The 23,443-nt window shown below is 47.2% G+C and overlaps 1 protein-coding gene across 1 annotated transcript in view; it reads right to left on the minus strand.

Annotated features, from left to right (window-relative positions):
* Positions 1-20,726, minus strand: part of LOC147627390 (ubiquitin-fold modifier 1-like) — a 39,207-nt gene extending 18,481 nt beyond the window's left edge. The window contains exons 1-2 of the mRNA XM_086816035.1: positions 20,611-20,726; positions 20,457-20,519 (exon numbers count right to left, since the gene is read on the minus strand). Of these exons, the coding sequence (XP_086672161.1) occupies positions 20,457-20,519; positions 20,611-20,639 (92 nt within the window). The 5' untranslated portion in view covers positions 20,640-20,726. The remainder of the gene's footprint in view (positions 1-20,456; positions 20,520-20,610) is intronic.
* Positions 20,727-23,443: the final 2,717 nt, after the last annotated feature.

The following is a 23,443-nucleotide window of genomic DNA, read 5'->3' on the forward strand; positions in this document are numbered from 1 at the left end:
AAAACGGGTAAGAGGTAGGCCACGCGTTTCCAAAGCACGTTTTCACGTTTCCAGTCCACAAGTTTACACATTTCCTGTGAGAAACAGCCGTTGCAGGTGGATACACGTTTCTCACCCATTTCTTGCAACACGGCCACCAAAAACGCCGTTTTCACGTTTCTCCCCTTGGAAACGGCTGTTTCTTGTGTCTCTACTCGCAATTTACCAGCTTGGTACTAGAGATTTCAACATTGTCCCCAGAAAAGCTACATGCTTTTCTCGAAGGGACTTACTCCCACATTGCGTACGAATCTTCACAAATATGACCCAGTTAACCTCGCAGCTGCTATTTGCTATGCTCAACGCATAGCCGATATCCTAGTCACACAACGTGGATCTTCGTCACAAGGTTGCCCAAGCTCTTCTACTCTCCGCAACAGTAATAAATTTATTCGTGATAGTTCCAAACCTTCGTTTGGCGGTTCTCAACCTCGACCCAATTCTCAACAATTGTCATTCCATAAGCCTCAACAACGAGATGGGTCATCTTCAGACCGACCATGGCGCCAACAACAGTCTTATCAACCACGACGATCAGACCGTGGACGAGACTCTGGATGCGACTAATCCCGCAACCCAAAGCAATCTTCCTCTTCCGACACACAAGTCCAAGTCGTCAAAACGGGAGCACAAACTGCCCCTCTCTACCACTCACATGGCTTTCTCTTGCTGAAGCACGTGGTAGCATCCATCCACCAAGCTAGAATGCTGGAGCATGTGCCAGTGTAGTCCTCGCCACACCGGCAGAAGCCGTATCATCCTTGGTAGTATCACTGTCACTGTCATCCTCGTCAGCTTTGCCTTTGCCTTTGTCATTCGTCGAGCCTTGAGCTTTAGCTTTGGATTTGCAATCCGAGCCAAATGCCCTCGCTTTCCGCACTTATAACAACGGCTCATAGACTTCTTATTGGATTCCGATGCAGCATGTGCCGATTCTACATCCTTCGAAACTCGAATCTTGCCTTGGGAAATGAGCACTGCTTCCTCCTCAATGAGAAAAGAGCTGAGATCATCAAATTCCAGCTTTTCCTTCGTGACTTGTAAGCGTAATGCCCTCGAGACCATCTCGTACTCCTCAGACAACTTCATAAGAACCAAGGCAGCTAACTGGGTACTAGTTAATGCACTATTCATAGCAGATAACTGATCATGGATAACCTTTGCCTTCATTAGAAATGACTGCATAGAGGTCCCGACTTCAAACTTGATGGCAAACAACTGGCCGAGAAGGGTTACTGCTCGCATTGTTGAGTCTCGATCAAACATTCCTGCAAGCTTTGACCACATTTCCTTGGCAGTCTTCAAAGTTTGTATGGCAGGGGAAATTTCCTTGGTGGGAGATTCTGCAATCGCCGACATTGCCTTCGCATTGTGAGCATCCCAATCCACAAGAGATTTGAGAAACAAATCCTCCTGAAGACGCGTGAACCGATTGCTATCCCTTCGGGGACGTTCCTCCGAGCCATCAACAATGTCCCATAAGCCTTTTCTGCTAAACCATAGCCTCATGATCAAGTTCCAATGCGCATAATTGTCGCCATTCAGTTTGTCGTCCTTGCTCAAACACGGGAGACCCATCTCCTTCGTCAATCCGATCCATCTCTCCAAAAAACGCAGCCCAAATCTCGTCCAACTTCACACTGAAAATCAGCAGCACTCCTCCGTCGATTACAGGCTGAAAAACGCAGATTTGAAGGAGTTCTCCGCGATGAAAACGCTACTAGATCCGATCAGCCCCCCTCTTATAGCAAAAACGCTGGTCCAAGGGTGCTTCTCGCGATGAAAACGCAACAAATCAATCGCTCTCCTGCCGGCTGAAAAACGCAGCCGAGATCTGCCTTCTCCTCGCGCTCCAGTCCCCTAGGCGTTGACGTGCCTTGGCTCTGATACCATGTCAAAGTGACAATGCGGAAGCAGTATTGCGTTACTGACAAAACGCTAAGGGAGAAAGGATGAGAGAAAACGCTAGTAGAGAGAGGTAGAAAAGAAAGAAAGAAAGATTTTATTAACGTCTTCCAAAAGACCGAACTCGGCCTATGAGACAAATCGGAGTACATGTATGGGGTATCCTCTGTCATCCCAACAAAATGAAAAAGTACTGAATAAAAAAGCTGAATCTGGATGTGTAGGGGATGGAGCTCTATTACTAGGAGAATGCAAAGCTATATGCATGGAGTATACAATCATGATATGCAACCTAGCTAGCTCCATCCTGTACCATACTGGGGGTATAAAATGGTATACATCAGTGAAGGGGGTGTCCACAGCTCCCTGAAGAACATGCCTGGGTGTGCTCTGAAGCGAGCCAGTCGCTCCTCCCCCTCTCTGTGAAACTGAGCTCTGATCTCTGTCATCTCTCTCTGGTATAGGCGTGGTGTCCGAAAGCCAGGTGTCCTCTGTCTCCTGCGGGCTCTAAGTGTCTCTGCTCTCTGGAGAGTAATTCCCTGCCGTGTAGGGGCTGGGAGGGGTATGGATCTCTGAAAAAATGTAGTAATCTGTGTCTGTCGCCCCCCCTCTGGAGCTGTCTGAGCCTGTAATAATGTCTCTCTGTGGCGCTGTATGTCTAGAATGTATCTCCCCAGTATGCGCTGGTCCGCTGCCTCAAAGATCTGGCGTAGGGAATGTGGCTCTCTGAATAAAATGGGATATCTCTCTCTAATGGCTGTATATGCTCTGCATCTGCATACATAATGCTCCTCACTCTCCACCTCCTCTCTGCACAATCTGCATACCCTCTCCTCTCGGGGGATCCGTGCTGCTCTGCCAGTCTCAATCTCCAATCGGTGTGATGAAACTCTGAGTTGACCAATAGCCACTCGGGAGCCGTGTGGTAAAAAGCCCTCCATGTATCTAGGCCTCTCTATAAATCCATCATCAGTGATACTCATGAAGTGATCTCTGTAGTATAGCATCTTCGGTGGAAGAGGCTGTGTAGGCGATATCCATGTCTCTCGTGTATAGAGCTGCCATAGATCCTGTCTCAATACTCTGTTCCTCTCACTATGAGAGAGACGGATATGTGGTGCATCCCTGTCATACTGGAATGGTGGTAGATGATCCATGTCTAGGCCATGCTGTGAGAACCAATGTGTGACCTGTGCATACCATGATCCTCTGTCTCCTGCCTCAGCCAACTGTCTAGATGCCTGAAAAGCTCTGTATGATAATCTGTCCTGTGGCATCTCTCTGAATCTGTCTAGCAGGCATATAGTCTGAAATATGGCCTCTACCATCATAGGAGGCACAACAAACTCTGCTCGGATAATGTCATGAGGTACTGACGGTTTGCTGCGTATCATGCGTGCCATCATGAGTGCCTGTGGTCTCTCTATCTGTGTCCACCAATGGGTAGCAAGGCCTGGCGCCCATACTGCTGCTCCATACATCAATGCTGGTGTGACTAATGTGTCAAATAGCCACCCCTTCGTCCGGGGCTCCTGAAAATGCGCCTGGTGGCACTGTCTCTCTAGCATAGCCAATGCTGCATATCCCCGTGTCAATCTAGCTCTGGCTGCGGAACCCATGGTAAAGCGTGTGGCTGCTGCAGAGAAGGTAACCCCTAGGTACACGTATGATGTCACCACCTCCACCTGGCATCCTGCGAGAGTGAATGTCAGCTGACTCCTGCCCTGTCTCGATCTATGAAAGACCATAACCTTGGTTTTCCCAAGGTTCACAGTAAGACCCCTCTGTGTGCAGAAATCATGGAGTGCATGTAGATGCTGTTGTAGACCACCGGGGGACTCAGACACTAATACAATATCATCAGCATAGAGCATAATATGTACTGAGGTACCTGCTAAATCAACTCCATCTCCGCCTCCCCGTGTAATGAAGTCAGCCACCTCATCAATGTATAACCCAAATAGCGTGGGGGAAAGTGGGCATCCTTGCTTCACACCAATGGTGCTAGCAATAGTCTCGGACATACCTCCTGGACATCTGACTCGCCCAAAAACCTGCTCATATAATGCATAGATGCCCCATGTCATATCTGCTGGTATGCCAAGAGACTGCAGGCGCTGAAAGAGCCTCTCTCGTGGTACTGTGTCAAATGCCTTGCGGAAATCCACAAAGCCGCAATAGAGCTTTCTCTTCCTCACTCTGGCCTGATCAATCATACATCTCAAAGTGAATACATGGTCAGTGGTAGAGAAAGCTCTCCTGAAGCCTGCCTGCCCTGATGAGCGTAAACCTGCTCGCTCAGCATATAAGCTAAGCTCCTGCTCCAGCACTGCACCATAGAGTTTGGCCAGCACGTGGCCAACCATAACCGTCCTGTAGTTGCTCGGATCGAGCATATCCCCTGTTTTGTGAATCGGCACAATGGTGTGCATCGTCCACTCCGCAGGCAAACCCTCTGCTAGTGCCCTGTTAAACAGGTGTGGAAGAAAAGGAGCTAAAGAATCTACTGCATATATGAGATGCTCACCCTGCAGGCCCATATGGTCGGCGGCCCGTCCATGCTGTAGGCGGCGGATAGCTTCCTGTACCATCGAGTGGGTAAAGAAGCTAGCTGTGGTAGGTCGAGGCTCCTGTGGCTGAGGTATAGGTGGCTGCTGTGGGGCATGGTATAGACCCTCTGCATATGTGTGCCATGTCTGTGGGTCTGCAATAGGTGTCGGGGTCCGGGGCTCTCTGAAGTGCCGCCATGAGACAGGGCTATCTCTACTCATGAAGAAATGAAAGATCTCTATCTCCTGTATCTCTGCGAAGGCCCGCCTTTTGCGGCGAGTAAGTCTCCTCATCTCTCTCCTCGACTCCTGCTCTGTGATGGCTCCCAAGGCTCTCTGTATGCGGAGTCGTGAGTATAGGGCTCTGCACTCGTCATCATACCATCTGTTCTGGGGCATAGTCCCAGGTCTCGCAGGCTCTCCTGAGTGTACACGATGTGGGAAGCTCTGTAATGCAGCCGTGTGTAGGAGTGATGCGAGCTGGGCTGTAATGGTATCCATAGATGCCAGGGGATCCATGAGTAGGAGCCCATCCTCTACTCTGCCAGTGTATATGTCTGCCATGTCATGTGTGAAGTAGATGGTAGTGTGTGGCGTCGGTATGTGGGGGGCTGGTGATACTGGTGATCCGGCTAGTGAAAATGCCAAGTATGTATGATCTGCCCCAATAGGACGAGGTGGAATGGAGAATGAGGTGACAAGCTGTGATGCCTCCAAAGACCCCATAATGTAGTCTACCACCGTGCCTCCGGTCCGTGTATGACCCCCATGTGGGAAGCATGTCAGCCCTCCTGATCCCGGCCACTGTAGCATCCCGTTATAAATAACGAGACGATGCCTGGCTCCCAACTCTAGTAAGTGGTCCCCATAATGTCCTCTGTCTGGTCCAGTGTCCTCTGATGCCCGACTAGCCCCTATCTCCTCTGGATCCACAGGGTGGAGGATCTCCATGTCATCATAGTCATACACCTCACACTGTCTGCTCTGTGTGTGGGCATTGAAGTCGCCCGTAAGAAATACTTCCCCTAGTGTAGAATAATGCATAATCTCCTCTGACAGACAAGTGTATGGCGAGGCTCCTATCTCCTCCTCCTGTGGCATGTCCTCTGTAATGACATAAGAGGATCCTGATGGAGAAAAGTAACATAGAGCTATGTATATAACCCTGTCCTGTGAGAGCTGTAAGCTGATCCACATGTATCTGGCCTCTGGATCCTGTGCTACCACTCTCAGTCTCCCCTGTAGCTCTCGTCTGAATAGGACTGCTACTCCCCCCGACCCTCTCGAGGTACCCTGGCGTGTGGTCCTCCTGTATGCTGACTCCCACTGGAATCCCTCTACTCGAGGTAGCCCTCTCTCTGGGCTCTGATGTGTCTCTGTCAGAAGTATGATGTCTCTCCCCACCATAACATGCTCCAGTCGTCCAGGCTGCACCCATAGTGAACCATTACAGTTCCATACTGCTATGTGTATCTCTGTCAGTGGCCTGGTCTGTGTCCCATAGGCCCCAAACCGCTAATCCATGGGCCGGCCATCAATGATGACCCGACCATCTCGATAGAAGGCCTTCTTGCCTTCTCTCCTCGCGTGTAAGACTCGTGGCATGCAAGTTCTCCTATGCTCAAGCTGCATCCTCGTGAGATCATCATCCAAGAAAATAGGAGCTCCCTCTAAACCCCGTAGTATAACCCTCTTCCTCATGAAGGTGACCCTCTCCGTCTCTCCTGCAAACTGTAGGATGAGGGCTCGCTTGCGTGTTGAGTCTTTCCCGGCTCTCCATGCTTTGGTGAAGGGGAGAGGGTGCTCTTCCTTGTAGCCGAGCTTCATGCATAGAAGCTGTCCATCTTTCTCGGGAGTGGAGTCGGGTGTCTCGGCTATACCTGTGACTCGAATGTTGAGGCGGCGGGCATGCCTCATCTTCTCCTCCTCAATGGTGGCGTGAATGATTTGGTTTTCTTCCCTTTGAGTTTCCTCTCTCACTTCTTTACGGATGTTCTTCTTCACCACCTCGACCCATCCTGACTGCTTGGCTTCGAGCTTTCCTTCCATGTCCTTTGTGATCTCCTTGGAGATCTCTTCTTTGATGGCCGTGAGAGTGTTGTCATTGATCTCCCCTTCTTCCTTCTCAGCATTCTTGATGGCTACCATTTCCACTTTCAATGCACTCACCTCCTCCTTGAGTGCCGTGTTCTCTTGTTCGAGGTTCGTGACCCGTGCTTCGAGAGCTATGATGTGCTTGTGTAGTTTGTTTTCCACCTCATTGAGGTTGGAATCGGATGTCTTCTTGTTCTCCTTGATTAATGCCTTCATTGCCATCTCGAGGGCCTCGAGTTTCTCTTGGAGACTCGGGGCCATTCCTCCAAATCACTCTGCAGTCCTTCCCACAGGCAGGGAGGAGAGAGAGAGAGAGAGAGAGAGAGTTATGTTTCTGCCTTGGGGGCCTGAGCAAGGGTGGGTGGGGAAAGGGGGGCAGAGAGAGCAAGGGTGGGTGGGGAAAGGGGGGCAGAGAGGCGAACTGGGCAAAAATGCGAAATGGCGGGGGCAGAGAGGCGAACTGGGCAGCGGGGGCAGAGAGGCGAAAATGCGAAATGGCGGGGGGCAGAGAGGCGAACTGGGCAAAAATGCGAAATGGCGGGGGCAGAGAGGCGAACTGGGCAGCGGGGCCAGAAGGGCGAAAATGCGAAATGGCGGGGGGCAGAGAGGCGAACTGGGCAAAAATGCGAAATGGCGGGGGCAGAGAGGCGAACTGGGCAGCGGGGCCAGAGAGGCGAACTGGGCAAAAATGCGAAATGGCGGGGGCAGAGAGGCGAACTGGGCAGCGGGGCCAGAAGGGCGAAAATGCGAAATGGCGGGTGGCAGAGAGGCGAACTGGGCAAAAATGCGAGAGAGAGGGTGCACAAACGCTAGAGAGAGGTAGAGAGAGAGAGAGAGTATTCGAACCAACACAACAACAATGAATTAGATATATTTGTACAATGGAGCTAGGATGCTTATATATCCACAAATGGACTTGGCCGACCTCACTTGAGATGCATAAAAAAAATTTAACAAATGCTTCAATCAATGAGCACAAAAAGCATCTACATCAAGTTTTTCAGGTTTTGCGAGATAATGCACTTTTTGTCAATCCAGAGAAAAGTGAATTTTTCAAGACATCACTGGAGTACCTGGGTGGATCGGCCCTCGGACTGCTGGTATGGAAGAAGTCGGTGAGAGCTCTCTGTGCTAGTCCTCCAACAAGTACACCTGATCTGAATCTCACTAAGGACTCCCTGTGTCTACGGAGCTCTAGAAGAAAAAGTCCCAGGCATCTCTGATCCAGGAAGTCCATGATCCTGGAGAGAGAGAGAGAGAGAGAGAGAGAGAGAGAAACTGTCGAAGAGAGAGAGAGAGAGAGAGAGAGAAAGATATATTAACGTCTACGAGAGGCCAAAGTCGGCCTATGAGACAAAAAATAGTACAACTATGTTCTTCCGGTCATCGAAAGAAAAGGAAAAGAAAGAGAAGAAAAAGTGTGCATGTGTCTGGATACAGCTGTGAATCATCATGGATCGGTGGAGCCCATATACAAACAATATAAAGGGGAGTGGGGATGTGGATGGAGTGCTAAGGCAAGATGCATCTCTATATGCTGAAGGGGTAGTACAAGCATGCTATGCAGATCTCTGTCTAACTCCATCCAGTGCCATAAGAGGAATATAAGATATCATACATCGCCGATGCTGAGGCTGTGAGTGGCGTGAACATGTACCCTGAGTCTGAATGAAAGCGAGCTAGCCTCTCCTGTGTCTCCATCTGGTGTCTCATCCAGATAGCTGCTATCTCTCGGTGACGGAGTCGGGGTGCTCTGTGTCCAGTCTGTCTAGGTCTCCTCCTGGCTCTCAATTTCTCTGCTCTCTGTGCGGTCACCCCACGTGGTACATCAGCTGACACTGGCATAGCTCTCTGGAAGAAATCTGTGAGCTGGGACTGTCTCCCACCCCTAGTGGGAGCAGGTGTCTGGAGGAGTCTCTCTCAAGAACTATGAAGCTCTAGTAGTAGTCTGCCAAGCTGTCACTGGTCCAAGGCCTCCATCCACTGATGTAGTGAAGAGTGCTCCTCAAACAATCCTGCATAACTATCTTTGACCCCTAGTGGGCTCTACATCTACATACAAAGTGATCCTCAGTCTCCACCTCCTCGCGGCACAATCTGCATATCCACTCGGCTCTGGGAACCCGTGCCGCTCTCCCAGCCTCTATCTCTAGCTGATGTGATGAGACTCGTAGCTGTCCAATAGCAACGCAAGAGCTGTGTGGCATGTATACATCCATATACCGCGGTCGCTGTATAAACCCATCCCCTGAGATGCTAATAAAGTGGTCTCTGTAATACAGCATCTTCGATGGTAGTGGGCTCTCTGGTGCTGTCCATGTCTCCTGTATGTAGCGCTGCCATATGTCATGTCTCATCACTCTGTTCCTCTCATTGAGAGAGAAGTAACCCCGTGGAGCAGACTGATCATACTGAAAAGGTGGCAACCGCTCAATGTCTATCCCATGATGTGAGAACCACTATAGCATCTATGCATACCAAGATCCAGTGTCCAGCCTCGGCCAGCTGTCTGGATGCTCGGCGGGATAATCTCTCCGTGGGCATCTCCCTCGGGCCTCATCCTGTATATAAAGATCGTCTGGAACAATGCCTCCACTGCCATAGGTGGTGCAGCAAACTCAACTCGAACAATGTCATGCGGGACGGATGGTTTGCTGCGTATCATCCTCGAGAGCATCAAGATCTGTGGTCTCTCCAGCTGTACCCATGTGGAGGCTGCAAGCCCTGGTGCCCAAACCGCTGCTGCATACATCAAGGCTGGTGTCACTAATGTATCAAAGAGCCACCCCTTCGTGCGGGGTTCCTGAAAATGTGCCTGATGACACTGACGCTCAAGGCTAGCAAGAGCTGGGTCTCAGTCTCGAACTGCCTGAGCCATGGAGAAGCGTCCAGCTCAGCTAGTAAATGTGATGCCAAGGTAAACATAAGAGCTCACCACCTCGACCCAATGTGAGAGTAGTGTGGCTCCTGACTGCGGGTGAGGTGTGGAAGATTATAACGTTGGTTTTCCCAACCCTGCTGTGCGCAAAAGTCATCAAGAGCCACAAGGTGTCTTTGAAGCCCAACCTGCGTGTCGGATACCAAGACGATGTCATCAGCATAAAGCATAACATGGACAGTAATACCTGATAGCTCAACCCCAGAGCCTCCTCCCTGTGTGATGTAATCGACCACCTCATCAATATAGAGCCCAGAGAGCGTGGGGGAGAGCGGGCACCCCTGCTTCACACCAATGGTGCTAGCAACTGTGTCGGACAAGCCTCCTGGGCATCGGACTCTCCCGAAGACCTGTTCATATAGCCTGTATATGCCCCACATCCTGTCTGAGGGTATCCCTGGTGTCTGTAGTCGCCGAAAGAGGCGCTCTCTGGGCACAGTATCAAATGCCTTGCGGAAATCCACAAAGCAACAATAGAGCCGTTGCCTCCGTGCCTTGGCCTGATCAATCAGGCACCTCAATGTAAAAATGTGGTTGATGGTCAAGAAGGCTCGTCGAAAGCCTACCTGGCCTGCTGCTCTCAATCCCCCATCCTCTGCATGAGTGCTCGTATAGTTTGGCCAATATATGGCCAATCATGATGGTCCTGGAGTATTCAATATATTCATAATGTACAAAAAGGTGTACAAGTCTTGCAACCATAATTGCCTCTTCAAAAGGTGGTCCTGACTCATGAGAGTCTTTATCTAAACCTAATCTAGTGATCCAGTCCATGTGGGGCTGAACAAATCTAACCATGAGCAAGTGTGCCCTTTTATAGGGCTGGAAAAACCTTCATGGACTATCCTGGACCTACTGTCGGCTAGGTCCAAGACAAATATTCAAGTACCATGCTACAACTGCTGACAGAGAAATACTCCATCAAAACTAGCCAAGAGCGTCTTGACCTCTCCACAAGGTTCTCCTGGCAGCACAAGCTCCAAATTTGGTTCTAGTCTTGTCTTTTTATCTGTTGCCCCTCAAGGGTCAGCCCTGGGATCAGCCTGCACATCTTGCACATGACAGCTTTGTTGTGCATTACGACAGTCAACCTATTGCATGCTACATTGTGATATGCAGCGGAAGTCTTTGTATTGGTTGATCCTGTCACACAAATGCTCACACCGTCTTCTGTATCCTGAGTTTCGTGAGTTTAGCAATCCATTTCATTACTTCAAACTTTAAAGAGATGAGAGAGAGAGATATGAGAACCGTACACCAGATTGGGTCCCGAATTACCCACTGAAGGGCCCCCTATCCCGATAACGAGATAGTATTTGCTTTATTACTTTAGAGAGAATGACTTTGGACTGTAGATAAGCCAAACGCAAGATCTCGGAGGATCGAAGAGCGGCTGATCTGTACACTACTGTAGAAACACCTCGATGACTTGATCTCGAGCCTATGCACTCTTCCCAAGGGCATGAGGAAGGGCTGCACACCTGAGGCTGAGAGAAGAAGAAGGTGGACTGTTCTACACTATGTTAGAATGCTGAAAACACTTATGAATGCTGTGTTACCTTCACCAGATGACTGCTGCATGTGTGGATGATGCACAGAATGCTGGACACTGATGCAAACAGCAGATTCAGGGCTGGAAACTGCTGTCGACTGAACCTTCAGGGCTGGAATCTGCTGTGGACAGAAACGCTGAGGTGTAGAGAGGGCTGAGGACTGAAACGCATGAGAAACAGGGGCTGCAGGAGCTGCTGCTGTACGGCTGTGCAAAAACGCAGAGAAAACTGCTGATTGCTGGACAAAAACGCAGGTATATGCAGGCTGCAAACTGCTGAATCCGGCGTTGAACTGAGGATGAATAGTATGCTGAATCTGGGCCTGAACTGAGGCTGAAACAGGGCTGAATGCAGGTGCCTAGGGCTGGGCTGAAGCTATGGTTCTCAAGGACTGGAGAAGAAAGCTTATGGGCTCTAGGGCTGGATTAGTCTTGGGCTGAAAGCAAGAAGGAGGAGAGCTCTTAGCACAATGAAAACTGAATGAGGAAAAGAGGCTCTAGGCAAGCCTATTTGTACTAACTGGAGGTTGGTCATTTAATAAAGTTAATATTTATAAATGCCCAATAATGCTAAATAAATACTAATAAATATAGAAAAAATACCAGATAAATTCCAATAAATTCCCTAAGGCTTTGGGGATGTTCTAAATGATGCACAGGCATATGTATGCATATTATGCAAGATGCAGAGTGCTTTCTGATGCAAACCCTAAGGCTTCTACTGACTCTACATGCATGAATGATTCTCTCCAAGTGGGTGAAGGGACTTGACTAACTGACTGCCCCACTAAGGCTGAGGAATGACCTACGTAGCTCGTGCCTGACTTATCCTGGACTGAGGATGTATAATGGGGTCACGGCGTACGACAAATATCATCCTATTGGGTTCTAAAACTGTAAAACTGCTGCACTTCTGATGATGAGCCATCTTGTCACCATGCACTGAGTGCAGAGTGCATGTGACATTCCCTCCTGATTAGCTTGGCGGCAGGTTCATGGCTTCCAAGTAGTCCACCAATAACTGGGGGTACTCCTGGAAGAACTCCTCGTCAAGCCATACGGCTTCGTGGGTGCCTCGATCTCGGAACTTCGTATAGAACTGACGAATTCGTCGACCGGAACCATGCTTCCATCGATGAAGAAGGATCTGCTCAGGCTCAGTAACTTCTGCCTCGTCTACCACGTCTGGCTGCTGTTCATCTGAAACATCAAACACTTCTGGACCAACATATGGTTTTAGCCAAGAAACCTAACTATTGGAAAAGGGCCAAAACTACGGAATGAAAGCTTGGGACAACATTTGCCCACTTGTTTCAATCTCTGCTTCATGATACGCAAATAGACCCAATCCCCTTCCTTGAAGTGGACATCTCGTCTAGATTTATTTGCCTGTCTGCTATATGCTTCCTGAGCTTTGGTCAAGCGGTCCTTGACTGACTCAATAATCTCGAAAAATGCTTCCGTGGTTTTATTAGCCTCTAAAGATGGAGACACCATTCTCGTCAAAAGAGAAGAAAAACGGCGACCAAAGGCTGCTTCATATGGAGTCCGTCCAACAGTGGATAAATGAGTGTCGTTCAAGATAGCTTGGACCAACGGAAGATAGTGCTCCCATTTGGACTGCTGGTCATGACAGTATGACTTGAGGACATCAAAGGCCAATTGATTATAAATTTCTGTCTGGCCATCTGTTTGGGGATGGAATGCACTAGACAACTGCAACTTAGTTCCAAAATTTTCAAATAATGCCCTCCAGAAATGCGAGGTAAACTTGGAATCTCTATCTGATGTTATGGTGCTAGGCAAACCACAAATTGGATACCAATGCTTGAGAAACAGACGGGCTACGTCCTCGGCTGTGGCCGTATGCTTGCATGGGATGAGCATGCAGAACTTACTAAAGCAATCCACAATGGTAAAACACTAAGTGTTACGGGATCCAGTGGATGCTGGTAGAGGCCCTACAAAGTCCATAGATATGTCGATAAAAGGTCCGTCGAGAATAGGCAAAGGTTGAAGTAAACCTGCCTTCTTTGTATGGGGAACCTTGACTTTTTGACAAATCTTACAGGCTTGTACATGTGCATAGACATCACGCCTCATCTTTGGCCAATAAAAGGACCGTTCTAATTTCTCGAGGATACTGTTGATACCCCTATGTCCTCCAACTAAGGAGTCATGGGCATCGTGGAGAAGAGCAGAACGCTTTTCCCGAGTAACACAGAGATGATTCTTGTAGAACAACCAACCATTCTGTACTGAATAGTGGCCAGGCTCAGAAGTGAGGGCCAAACTATGCTGAGTACCAAACTCAGGGGAGTCGACATATTGGTCTTTCATACTATCCAAGTCCTTCCCCGTGATTTCGAGAATGGTAGCTTCTTGGACTGCCTGGATGCTGGACATTCGACTGAGAGCATCTGCTACTGGGTTATGCTTACCAGGGATGTATTCAATCATACCTCCAAACTGTTGGAAGATCTGACTCCACCTGGCCTGTCGATCACTCCACTGGGCACTTGGCATAGTATGAAGCCACTTAAGTGCTTGGTGGTCTGTTTTCACTGTGAAAGCCTATCCATAAAGAAAAGGCTTCCAATGTTTGAGCGCTGTGATCTTTGTCATATACCGAATAATTCTTTTCGGCGACATCCAACTTTCTGCTGTAATACGCCACAAGTCTATTGTCCTGCTTGAGGACTGCACCTATGGCTACATTGCTGGCATCGGTGATGACCTCGAAAGGTTCGTCCCATGATGCTAACTTTAATACAAGTGCTTCTGAGGCAGCTTTCTGGAGTGCACGGAATGCATCAAGTGCCTTACCTGTAACTGAGACTTTCTGCTTGCGAGTCTTCACCCCCTTGAGCAAGTCGGTAAGAGGTGCTGCAAGGTTGGAAAACTGATGGACATGGGTACTATAGGCCTGACAAAGACCTACGAATGAACGGATTTCTTGGGCGGTCTTAGGAATGTCCCAATCTAAGATGTCCTGAACCTTTGATGGGTCCAGTCGAATCCCATCGGAACCGATGATGTAGCCCAAATACTGAACTTCCTTAGCACCAAAGATAGACTTTTTGGCATTTATGTAGAGCTGATTATCTCGCAAAAGTTGCAAGACTTTCTCCACATCTTTCTCATGCTGCTCCGCAGTGGCTGAGAAGACTAGTATGTCATCAAGGAATATGAAAACACACATCCCAATGTGGACTGCGAAAATCCTTTTATTGAACGTTGCGGGTGCATTTGTAAGCCCAAAAGGCATGACTATGAACTCGTAGTGACCACGCTCTGTCCTGAAAGCTGTTTTTGGAATGTCAGCTTCAGAAATGCGGACCTCATGGTAACCACTCTTGAGGTCGATCTTAGTGAAAAACTTAGCATCATCTAAACGCTCCAAAATGTACTCTATCCTGGGCATAGGAAACTTATTCTTGATAGTGAGTTTGTTTAATGCCCTGTAGTCTACACAAAGGCGTGCAGACTTGTCCTTCTTTTGGACAAATAGGATAGGTGCAGCAAATGGGGAGGAAGAAGACCGAATGAATCCGGCTCGGAGAAGCTCAGATAACTGCTTTTCTAACTCGCCCTCTGAAGTCTTGGAAAGACGATAGAGAAACCTGCTAGGAGGATCTGATCCAGGGACCAAATCAATGTGATGGTCCTCAAGGCGAGAGGGTGGGAGACTGGGTGGGAGATCGTCCCTAAGCATAATGTCCTGGTGTCTGGATAGGAGGTCTGCTAACTGAGGGACTGAAGATGTAAGGGATGCTACTAATGAGGGAGGGGCTGTTTGAGCACGAACATAAAGGAGTGCTCCTTCTGTTCCCTTGCGGATAGCTCGTCTGGCCTGGAGATGTGAAATCAATGGGATGCCAAGAATGCTTCTATCCCCACGAATCATGACAGACTCAGGAAAACCTTTACAAATAGTAAAAGTGTCCTGCCCCCAATTGGGAATAGGCTCATTCTGACGGAACCACTGAATTCCTAAGATCATGTCATACCCTAACAGAGGGGAGACGATGAAATCTCGTTGAAATGAGGCCTTCTGAACTTCAAAGGCAAACTACTGTGCCTTCTGGGAAATGTGGGTGCGAAGACCAGGTGTAAACCCGTCCACATCCAAATGATATGAGACTAAAGTGCAGTTCAATTTATTAGCCAACTGGGGAGAGATGGCGTCTTCAGAACTACCCATATCGAAAAGGACTACAAACTGTCGGCCCTGGGCAGAGCCATAAGCTCGGATAAGGCTCTTCTGAGCAGCATCGCTCTCATCCTCCTGCTTAGCATCAAATACCACGGATGGCATAGGATGCATGGAAGGTAAAAGTTGAACTGCATTTGAGGTAGTAGGCGGGGCTGGAGGAGCTGGGGAGGCTGTGGCAACTGTGGCAGAAGGGGCTTTGGCAGCTTGTGCCGCTTGCCATTTGTGGCAATCCTTCTTACCATGCCCTATAATATGACAGAAAAAACATCTATTTTCTGACTGGTACTTCCTTTGCTCCTCTGGAGGAAGATAACCTCCAGTAATGCCTGCTTTAGCCTTTTCATCAGGGATTTTCTTATCCTTCTTACCCCCTGAACTGGAGCTATTACTGCTGTCCTTCTTAGCATCTTTAGAAGATGCATTACCTTTCCCTGTCTGTGCAGCTGATTGCTGCTGCTGCTGCTGCTGGGGTTTGGTATTGGACTGAGATGTCTGCTTGGGCCTGCACCCATTGAGCTTCATTTCTTCATTCTGAGCGAGAGTCAGAGCCCGGTCATATGTACTTGGTTCAAAGTTATGAACTGTGAACCGAATGTTGGAGTCCAATCCACGAATGAATTGCTCCATCTTGGCCTGCTCAGATAACCCTAACTGCTGTGCTAAAGTAATAACCTTACCGGAAAACTGAAGCACTGGGGATCCGTTCTGTCTGAGTCCATAGAACTCGTCTTTCAGACCGGTCATGTACTGGGGCGGGAGAAATCTGATCTTCAGGTCATGGACAAAGATGTCCCAGTCAAAGGCTGTGACACCTGTGGCCTGGTCAGTATGAATACTAGACCAATGCTGCCACCAAGTGACTGCCTCACCAGTGAGATGGGGAGCCGCTAAGTGGACTTTGTCTTGTGGGTTTGTGATCTTAGCTAATGGAAAATGAGCATTAAACTGATGAATAAATTGATTAACTGAAGAATGATCACACTTACCATCATACTTGCTAAAATTCGGTTGACTGCGAATGATGGTGGTTGATGCTGCTGCGGGATGCTAGCTGGTGACACCTATGGGAGACTGAGGAGAGCTGCTAATACCTCAAGTGTATGGCCTCCTTTTCCCGTTGGTGTTCGAGTAACATACGTTCTCGATCAAGCTCACGTTGGTGTTCCCGAGCGGCAAGGTCAGCCTGACGCCAATCTTCGTCGATCCTGCGTTGGGCTTCCTCATAGTCCCGTCTTTCTTCTTTTTCTCCTCTCCTTCGGGCCTCATCCTCTCTCCTTTGTTGTTCCATCTGAAAGAAGAGGGAGATGTAGTCGGGTGCTGCTGGAGGTGTAGAAGGACGTACTGCTGCTGCTGCCTCCAAGAGTTGGAAACGCTCCATGAGTAGCTGGTTCTGAGCTCTAAGAAGAGCTATGGTGTCTGCTCTGTAGGCGAAAGAACAAGGTCTCCTTCGGGGGAGACGTCTTCCGGCTGATGAGTACTCTCTCCTGTAGACATGATGCTGAAGTCGGTGGTCGTGCCGGAACGCAATCTAACCATCCGAGGATGCCCCACGCTAGGATACGGTGTGTGGACTATCTGAATCTAATACCAATGTGATATGCAGCGGAAGTCTTTGTATTGGTTGATCCTGTCACACAAATGCTCACACCGTCTTCTGTATCTTGAGTTTCGTGAGTTTAGCAATCCATTTCATTACTTCAAACTTTAAAGAGATGAGAGAGAGAGATATGAGAACTGTACACCAGATTGGGTCCCGAATTACCCACTGAAGGGCCCCCTATCCCGATAACGAGATAGTATTTGCTTTATTACTTTAGAGAGAATGACTTTGGACTGTAGATAAGCCAAACGCAAGATCTCGGAGGATCGGAGAGCGGCTGATCTGTACACTGCTGTAGAAACACCTTGATGACTTGATCTCGAGCCTATGCACTCTTCCCAAGGGCATGAGGAAGGGCTGCACACCTGAGGCTGAGAGAAGAAGAAGGTGGACTGTTCTACACTATGTTAGAATGCTGAAAACACTTATGAATGCTGTGTTACCTTCACCAGATGACTGCTGCATGTGTGGATGATGCACAGAATGCTGGACACTGATGCAAACAGCAGATTCAGGGCTGGAAACTGCTGTAGACTGAACCTTCAGGGCTGGAATCTGCTGTGGACAGAAACGCTGAGGTGTAGAGAGGGCTGAGGACTGAAACGCATGAGAAACAGGGGCTGCAGGAGCTGCTGCTGTACGGCTGTGCAAAAACGCAGAGAAAACTGCTCATTGCTGGACAAAAACGCAGGTATATGCAGGCTGCAAACTGCTGAATCCGGCGTTGAACTGAGGATGAATAGTATGCTGAATCTGGGCCTGAACTGAGGCTGAAACAGGGCTGAATGCAGGCGCCTAGGGCTGGGCTGAAGCTATGGTTCTCAAGGGCTGGAGAAGAAAGCTTATGGGCTCTAGGGCTGGATTAGTCTTGGGCTGAAAGCAAGAAGGAGGAGAGCTCTTAGCACAATGAAGACTGAATGAGGAAAAGAGGCTCTAGGCAAGCCTATTTATACTAACTGGAGGTTGGTCATTTAATAAAGTTAATATTTATAAACGCCCAATAATGCAAATAATGCTAAATAAATACTAATAAATATGGAAAAAATACCAGATAAATTCCAGTAAATTCCCTAAGGCTTTGGGGATGTTCTAAATGATGCACAGGCATATGTATGCATATTATGCAAGATGCAGAGTGCTTTCTGATGCAAACCCTAAGGCTTCTACTGACTCTACATGCATGAATGATTCTCTCCAAGTGGGTTAAGGGACTTGACTAACTGACTAACCCACTCTAAGGCTGAGGAATGACCTACGTAGCTCATGCCTGACTTATCCTGGACTGAGGATGTATAATGGGGTCACGGCGTACGACAAATATCATCCTATTAGGTTCTAAAACTGTACAACTGCTGCACTTCTGATGATGAGCCATCTTGTCACCATGCACTGAGTGCAGAGTGCATGTGACATACATTCACCCGAGGGAGTTTTCCGAGGGAATGCTTGTTTATCGACGGATACCCAACAGTTATGAAATGTTATGGATGGGGAAGGTTGAGAAGTTGTCCCCTAAAATTGGTGAGGTGGCTTATAAATTAGAATTGCCTCCTAATGTAAAAGTTTGTCCAATTTTTCATGTGAGTAGACTCAAGGAGAAACTGGGAGCTGAGGATAACATAGTTACACCTTAGGAGCTGGTAGTGGTTGACTTGTCCTTTATTCCACATGAGCCAGAGCTTATGTTGGATTTCAAGGAGAGAACTCTTAGGATTAAGTTGATCCCTAAGTATAAGATCAAGTGGAAAGATAAGGCCGTGGAGAACTCGACTTAGGAGACACTTGCTAGTTTAGAGCGGAGATTTCCTGATTTTGTTTCCTAGAGAGGAAAGGTCTTAGGGGGGGAAGTATGTTATGTACGTAACACTAATCCTCAAGATTAGGGCCTAATCAAGTTAGGATTAAGGAGCGAGAGGCCATGTGCAGATTACGGGTGGCTAGGATTAATTACTATTGATAAACCATTGTTAGTGGCTCTTCATAGCTGGATTGTTATTTATAGTAGCAATAGTCACTATATAAGGGCCTTATGGGTTATTGTGATTCATTCAGTCATAGAACAGGATGATGGTCTATGACTAGATCGACCGCCTTTTATAGGCCTTTGAAGGACAAGTGAACTGGCCGACCTGCTGCTGCTGCTGTCGGGCACTTCCCTAGACATGAATAAATCAATCATTGCAATCGTTTGCTGACACCATCATGTAGATGCTCAATCTACTGGCCGACACGAGTCCTGGTCCACAACCATGCCTTCCATGCCTATGACAGTTGCTAATGCTCCAAAATCCAGTGTTTTATCTCCTGCAAATCAGGGATTTAGCCTTGGGATTACCATGTCCATGTGCATGCACATGACATTGTGTGTTTAGCTTGTGTATCACGTGGTCCTATGGGGGGATTTATAGGCAGGGTGAGGGTGCCATCAATGGCCTCGCTTAGAGCGAGCTCTCCAAATATGCCACGCAGCAATACTACAACAAATCTCCCATCTCTCGCAAGAACCGGGCCTACAAGACAAGGCCCCCACCATCCTCCTAATATGCCATGGAAGCCTCGGCCTCAGTGGCCCAAAAAACTATGCCAGCGGGGTGGTTTCCCGTAGCGAAAATGCGGAGATTCCTCTCCAAACCTGCTAAGCCTTCAAGCAATCCCAAAGGCAATGTCACTAGGACTCCTGAAGATAGCCACACCTCAAACAAAGAGATGTGAACCCTAATCTATTGTATATTCCAAAACATGAAAATGAACAATGATGATCTTGACGGAGAACCCATATCCTACCCCTAATCTTTCCAACTAACTGTTATGGTGTGTGATCACAATTAAGCTATGAAAACAATAGCACCAATTCATTGACCTTTTGGTGATGACCTTTGACACTATCGTGCTTGGTGTGTGATCACAGTTAAGCTATGAAAACAATAGCACCGATTCATTGACCTTTTGGTGATGACCTTTGACACTATCGTGCTTGGTGGCAAACACAAACAGAAAGACCAACCAAGAGACCTAATCACGCCACCTTCACATGAGCACAGCAAGCAAGCTTTGCACTCTTTCAAGCCATTGGTTTAAATGGACATGCATCTTTCAACTTTGATGGACCAAGTGCCACGAAGTGGACAACGTCAAAGATGTCTCATCCAGGTGCTGAAGCCATGGACAACCCGAGTAGAGCCAATCAATGTTTTTCCACTTTGAGGACGTCTGCCATGCAAGCTATCCAGGCAGCATCTAGCCGCTGGATTCATACTTATCCAACAAACCTGCGACGGTAGTTTTCCCATTTTTTTGTTTCACCTTACACTCTCCTTATCATAGTTCAAGATTCAACTAAGATCTTGGATCAGCCAACCTCAACACTGCAACCGATGCTTCCTTCATGAAAGCCCCACTTCATCCCCATAGGAGAAGTATGACCTTGCATGGAATCAGATGTCAAAAGCGCCATGTCTACATAGCGTACATCATCATGAAGAATACAATCCAAAATTTAAATTTTTAATAATAATTACACATAACGCTACAGTGCATAATTATAATTGATCAAAGGCACTTACACTTTGAATGGCAGCTTTGGATCTGAAGTAAGAGTGACCTTGAAGGAAACCTTGCCACCGGACCTGCGCGCACACGCAACCCGGAAACCCTAATTAAAATGAAAAACTAAAATAAAAAAGCACCGGTGGATTGTACGAGAGTTCGAGTCTTTACGCTTTGGTGGGCTGAGAAGCCGAACCCATATTGTGGCCGCCGAGAATGATTACATTGCATGAAACGTTGCAAAAAAAAAACCACACAAAAACAAAAACCTTGTCCGTTTCACACGAGGACGTAGTTCAGGCTTCCTAATGCATAAGTTGGGCACTAGAAAAACAAGGAGTTTCTCAAGAAGCAAGAAAAAGAGGAGAAGCTGCAATCTTATGTGTGTGTTAGACAATCAACTAAATTACTACATGATATTTGTTCGAAATACAAATTCATCGAAAGAATCAAATTACATCATACTCCATATTTAAGACACAATGACCTTTGTAAGATCCTATAGAAATTGAGAGGCAAGTAACCCATTAATAAGCGGCTTGTAGTTTAAACCTTTGACTATATTTTATCGTGTGCCTTCACAAGATTGATATGTATCAAAATGTCACCTAGGGGAAGCACCTCACCTACATCCATCCAAATTAATGGTTAGAACCAAAACAAGTTATTGGGTACGCAAGCTTCAAAAGTGCATCATCCCTACCAAAAAAATGAGTAAAAACATAATGACAATGGCCAGAAAGCTAAAAAGGAAAGAAGATGAGCACAGCATTAGGCATCTTTATGGAGGCTACTTGTTATTGGTATGGTCCTTCAACAAGATCTGTTAAGAAAGCCATGTCCATGGTTTTATAGTTTGTTGTTCCCATGGAAATATGGCATGCAAGGTTGTTGATGTTATATCGGGTTTTCTTTTAATGGGCAGACTTGCCTGTCGTGCAAAATTCCAATGGCGATTTTTTCATATGCGATGTCCTTCCCCACTAGGTGCTCCCTTGGCAACATCGCCTACTACAGGCGATGAACAAATGGTAATTATGGGAGGATCTTGGGTTTAAGGCCAATCAGGAAAAAAAAATCCACGGCCTTAACATAGTGAAGCTATAACGAAGGTTCATCTTCATAGGAGAACATACTTCTTAGGCTTCCTATGTGGTATTCTCCTTCTTAGCTATTGGGCAATGTGGGAGCATATTTTTTCGTTGAGGCAATAGATGAGACTAGGTATACTAAGCATGAACAAGGAGGTTGTCTCCATCCCATCTAGTCTTGCAAACCTTTTTCTAACATTTTGTGAAAGAGTTCCCATGGTTTGCCAAGACATGAATCCACCAATCCTCAAAGTCATCAGGCTCTGGAAGAGACTCATAGTCTAGGTTCTCATCTTCACTATCTAACAACTTGTTGCAACATTTATAAGCGTTGATCAAAACGGTTTGGACACAGTTGTATTAGGCAAGAATGCGTTGAACCATGGATGATTCTTCATTGTTATGTATTTTCAAGGATTGGTTTCCCAATCACAAACCAAAACCATGTGTCTTCCATGTTTCAAGGATCATAGTGTACCCTCTTCTCTAGAAATCCATCACCATGAATAAGTGGTAGAAGTTTAGTCTTAAGATATTAATTTTTGCATCCTAAAGGACATCGCATGGTTTAGCTCCCATTAGCAAGCTTGACCATGAGGCTTTGTGTCTATGAGTGCTAGGCTTTTCCCAGGCCTCCCAGTAAAATTGCTTGTTGATTATGTTGACATCAATACCATCATCCAAGATTTAGGAGACTGTCATTCCTTTTTTAATGATAGGAAACACGACATTCATCTCATCACTTTATAATATAGTGTCTAATATTATTCATAGGCCCTTTCAACTATCCTTTAGTCTTGGTGGGGAAAAGCACTCAATGTGGCATGTTTCATCCTCATCCTCTTCAAACTCTACAGTCAGATAGATCTCTCCAAAGCCAATAATTTCCTTGCAAAAGTGAACTTATCAAGAGGATAAGTGGGCTAGTTGGACCTACTATCGTGTAGTGGATGTGCACTAAATCTTCCTTAGCAGGTCTTCTCCCTAGGAGCCAATGCTTTGAAGGGCTCAAAATGAAGGGCTTTGAAGGGCCAATGCTTTGAAGGGCTCAAAATGAAGTCATCACCAATCACCTTGGCCAATGCTTTGAAGGGCTCAAAATGAAGTCATCACCAATCACCTTGGCCAACTTTCGCCTCCCACTAAGTCCTCTTTTATTGCATCTAGAAATGCAAGGTGTGGGTGGATTGGTTGTAGAGGTAGAGTTGCCAAACCTACTATATTTCTGTACCCTCTTAAGAATAGCGAAGGCTCGATCAAGGAATAGACATGGCTCGATCAAGGCCTTTAGCAAGTTATGAGGTTCCCTCACATGTTCTATGATTGGCTCTGGAATGATGGGGTCTAGGATATGCTCAAGCGAGGTCAATGGTTTGTACTCGATCACTTGCTCTAGGATAGGTTCTACATCTTCCTCATTACCTCTTGGGACTTGTTTCCTTTGCTCCTCCATCATGGGGTTAGGATACTCTTTGAGTTTCTTGGGAAGGTTTGTATAGTCTCGATGGGCTACTTCTCTTTGGGGAGAGCTAGTTCAAGCAGGAGATTTCTCACTATTTCCATAAGGGAGGTAGATTCGGAGATTTCTCACTATTTCCACAAGGGAGGTAGATTCGGAGCACCAGTTTGGTCAACGATATCATTTTTTTCCTTGACAATAGTTTATGCATTATGTTTCCACATTCTCTTCGATGTTTTCTTCTTTAGGGCCTTTGGTTTTAGTACAATAGCCTTTTTAGGGGCCACTGTAGCATTTGGGGCTTGCATCTTAGGCTCTTTAGAGCTATGATGCTTCTGCCACTGGGAAAATTTTCACTCTATGAGGAAAATCCTTATAAGCTCAATCAAATCCACATTTGTAACATGTGCCACTCTAGAAAATGACTCTGGTACTCGGCATGGGATTCGGAGTG

This window comes from Cibotium barometz, chromosome 21, assembly GCF_041138505.1.
Source record: "Cibotium barometz isolate CiBa-2024 chromosome 21, ASM4113850v1, whole genome shotgun sequence".
Classification (NCBI taxonomy): Eukaryota; Viridiplantae; Streptophyta; class Polypodiopsida; order Cyatheales; family Cibotiaceae; genus Cibotium; species Cibotium barometz.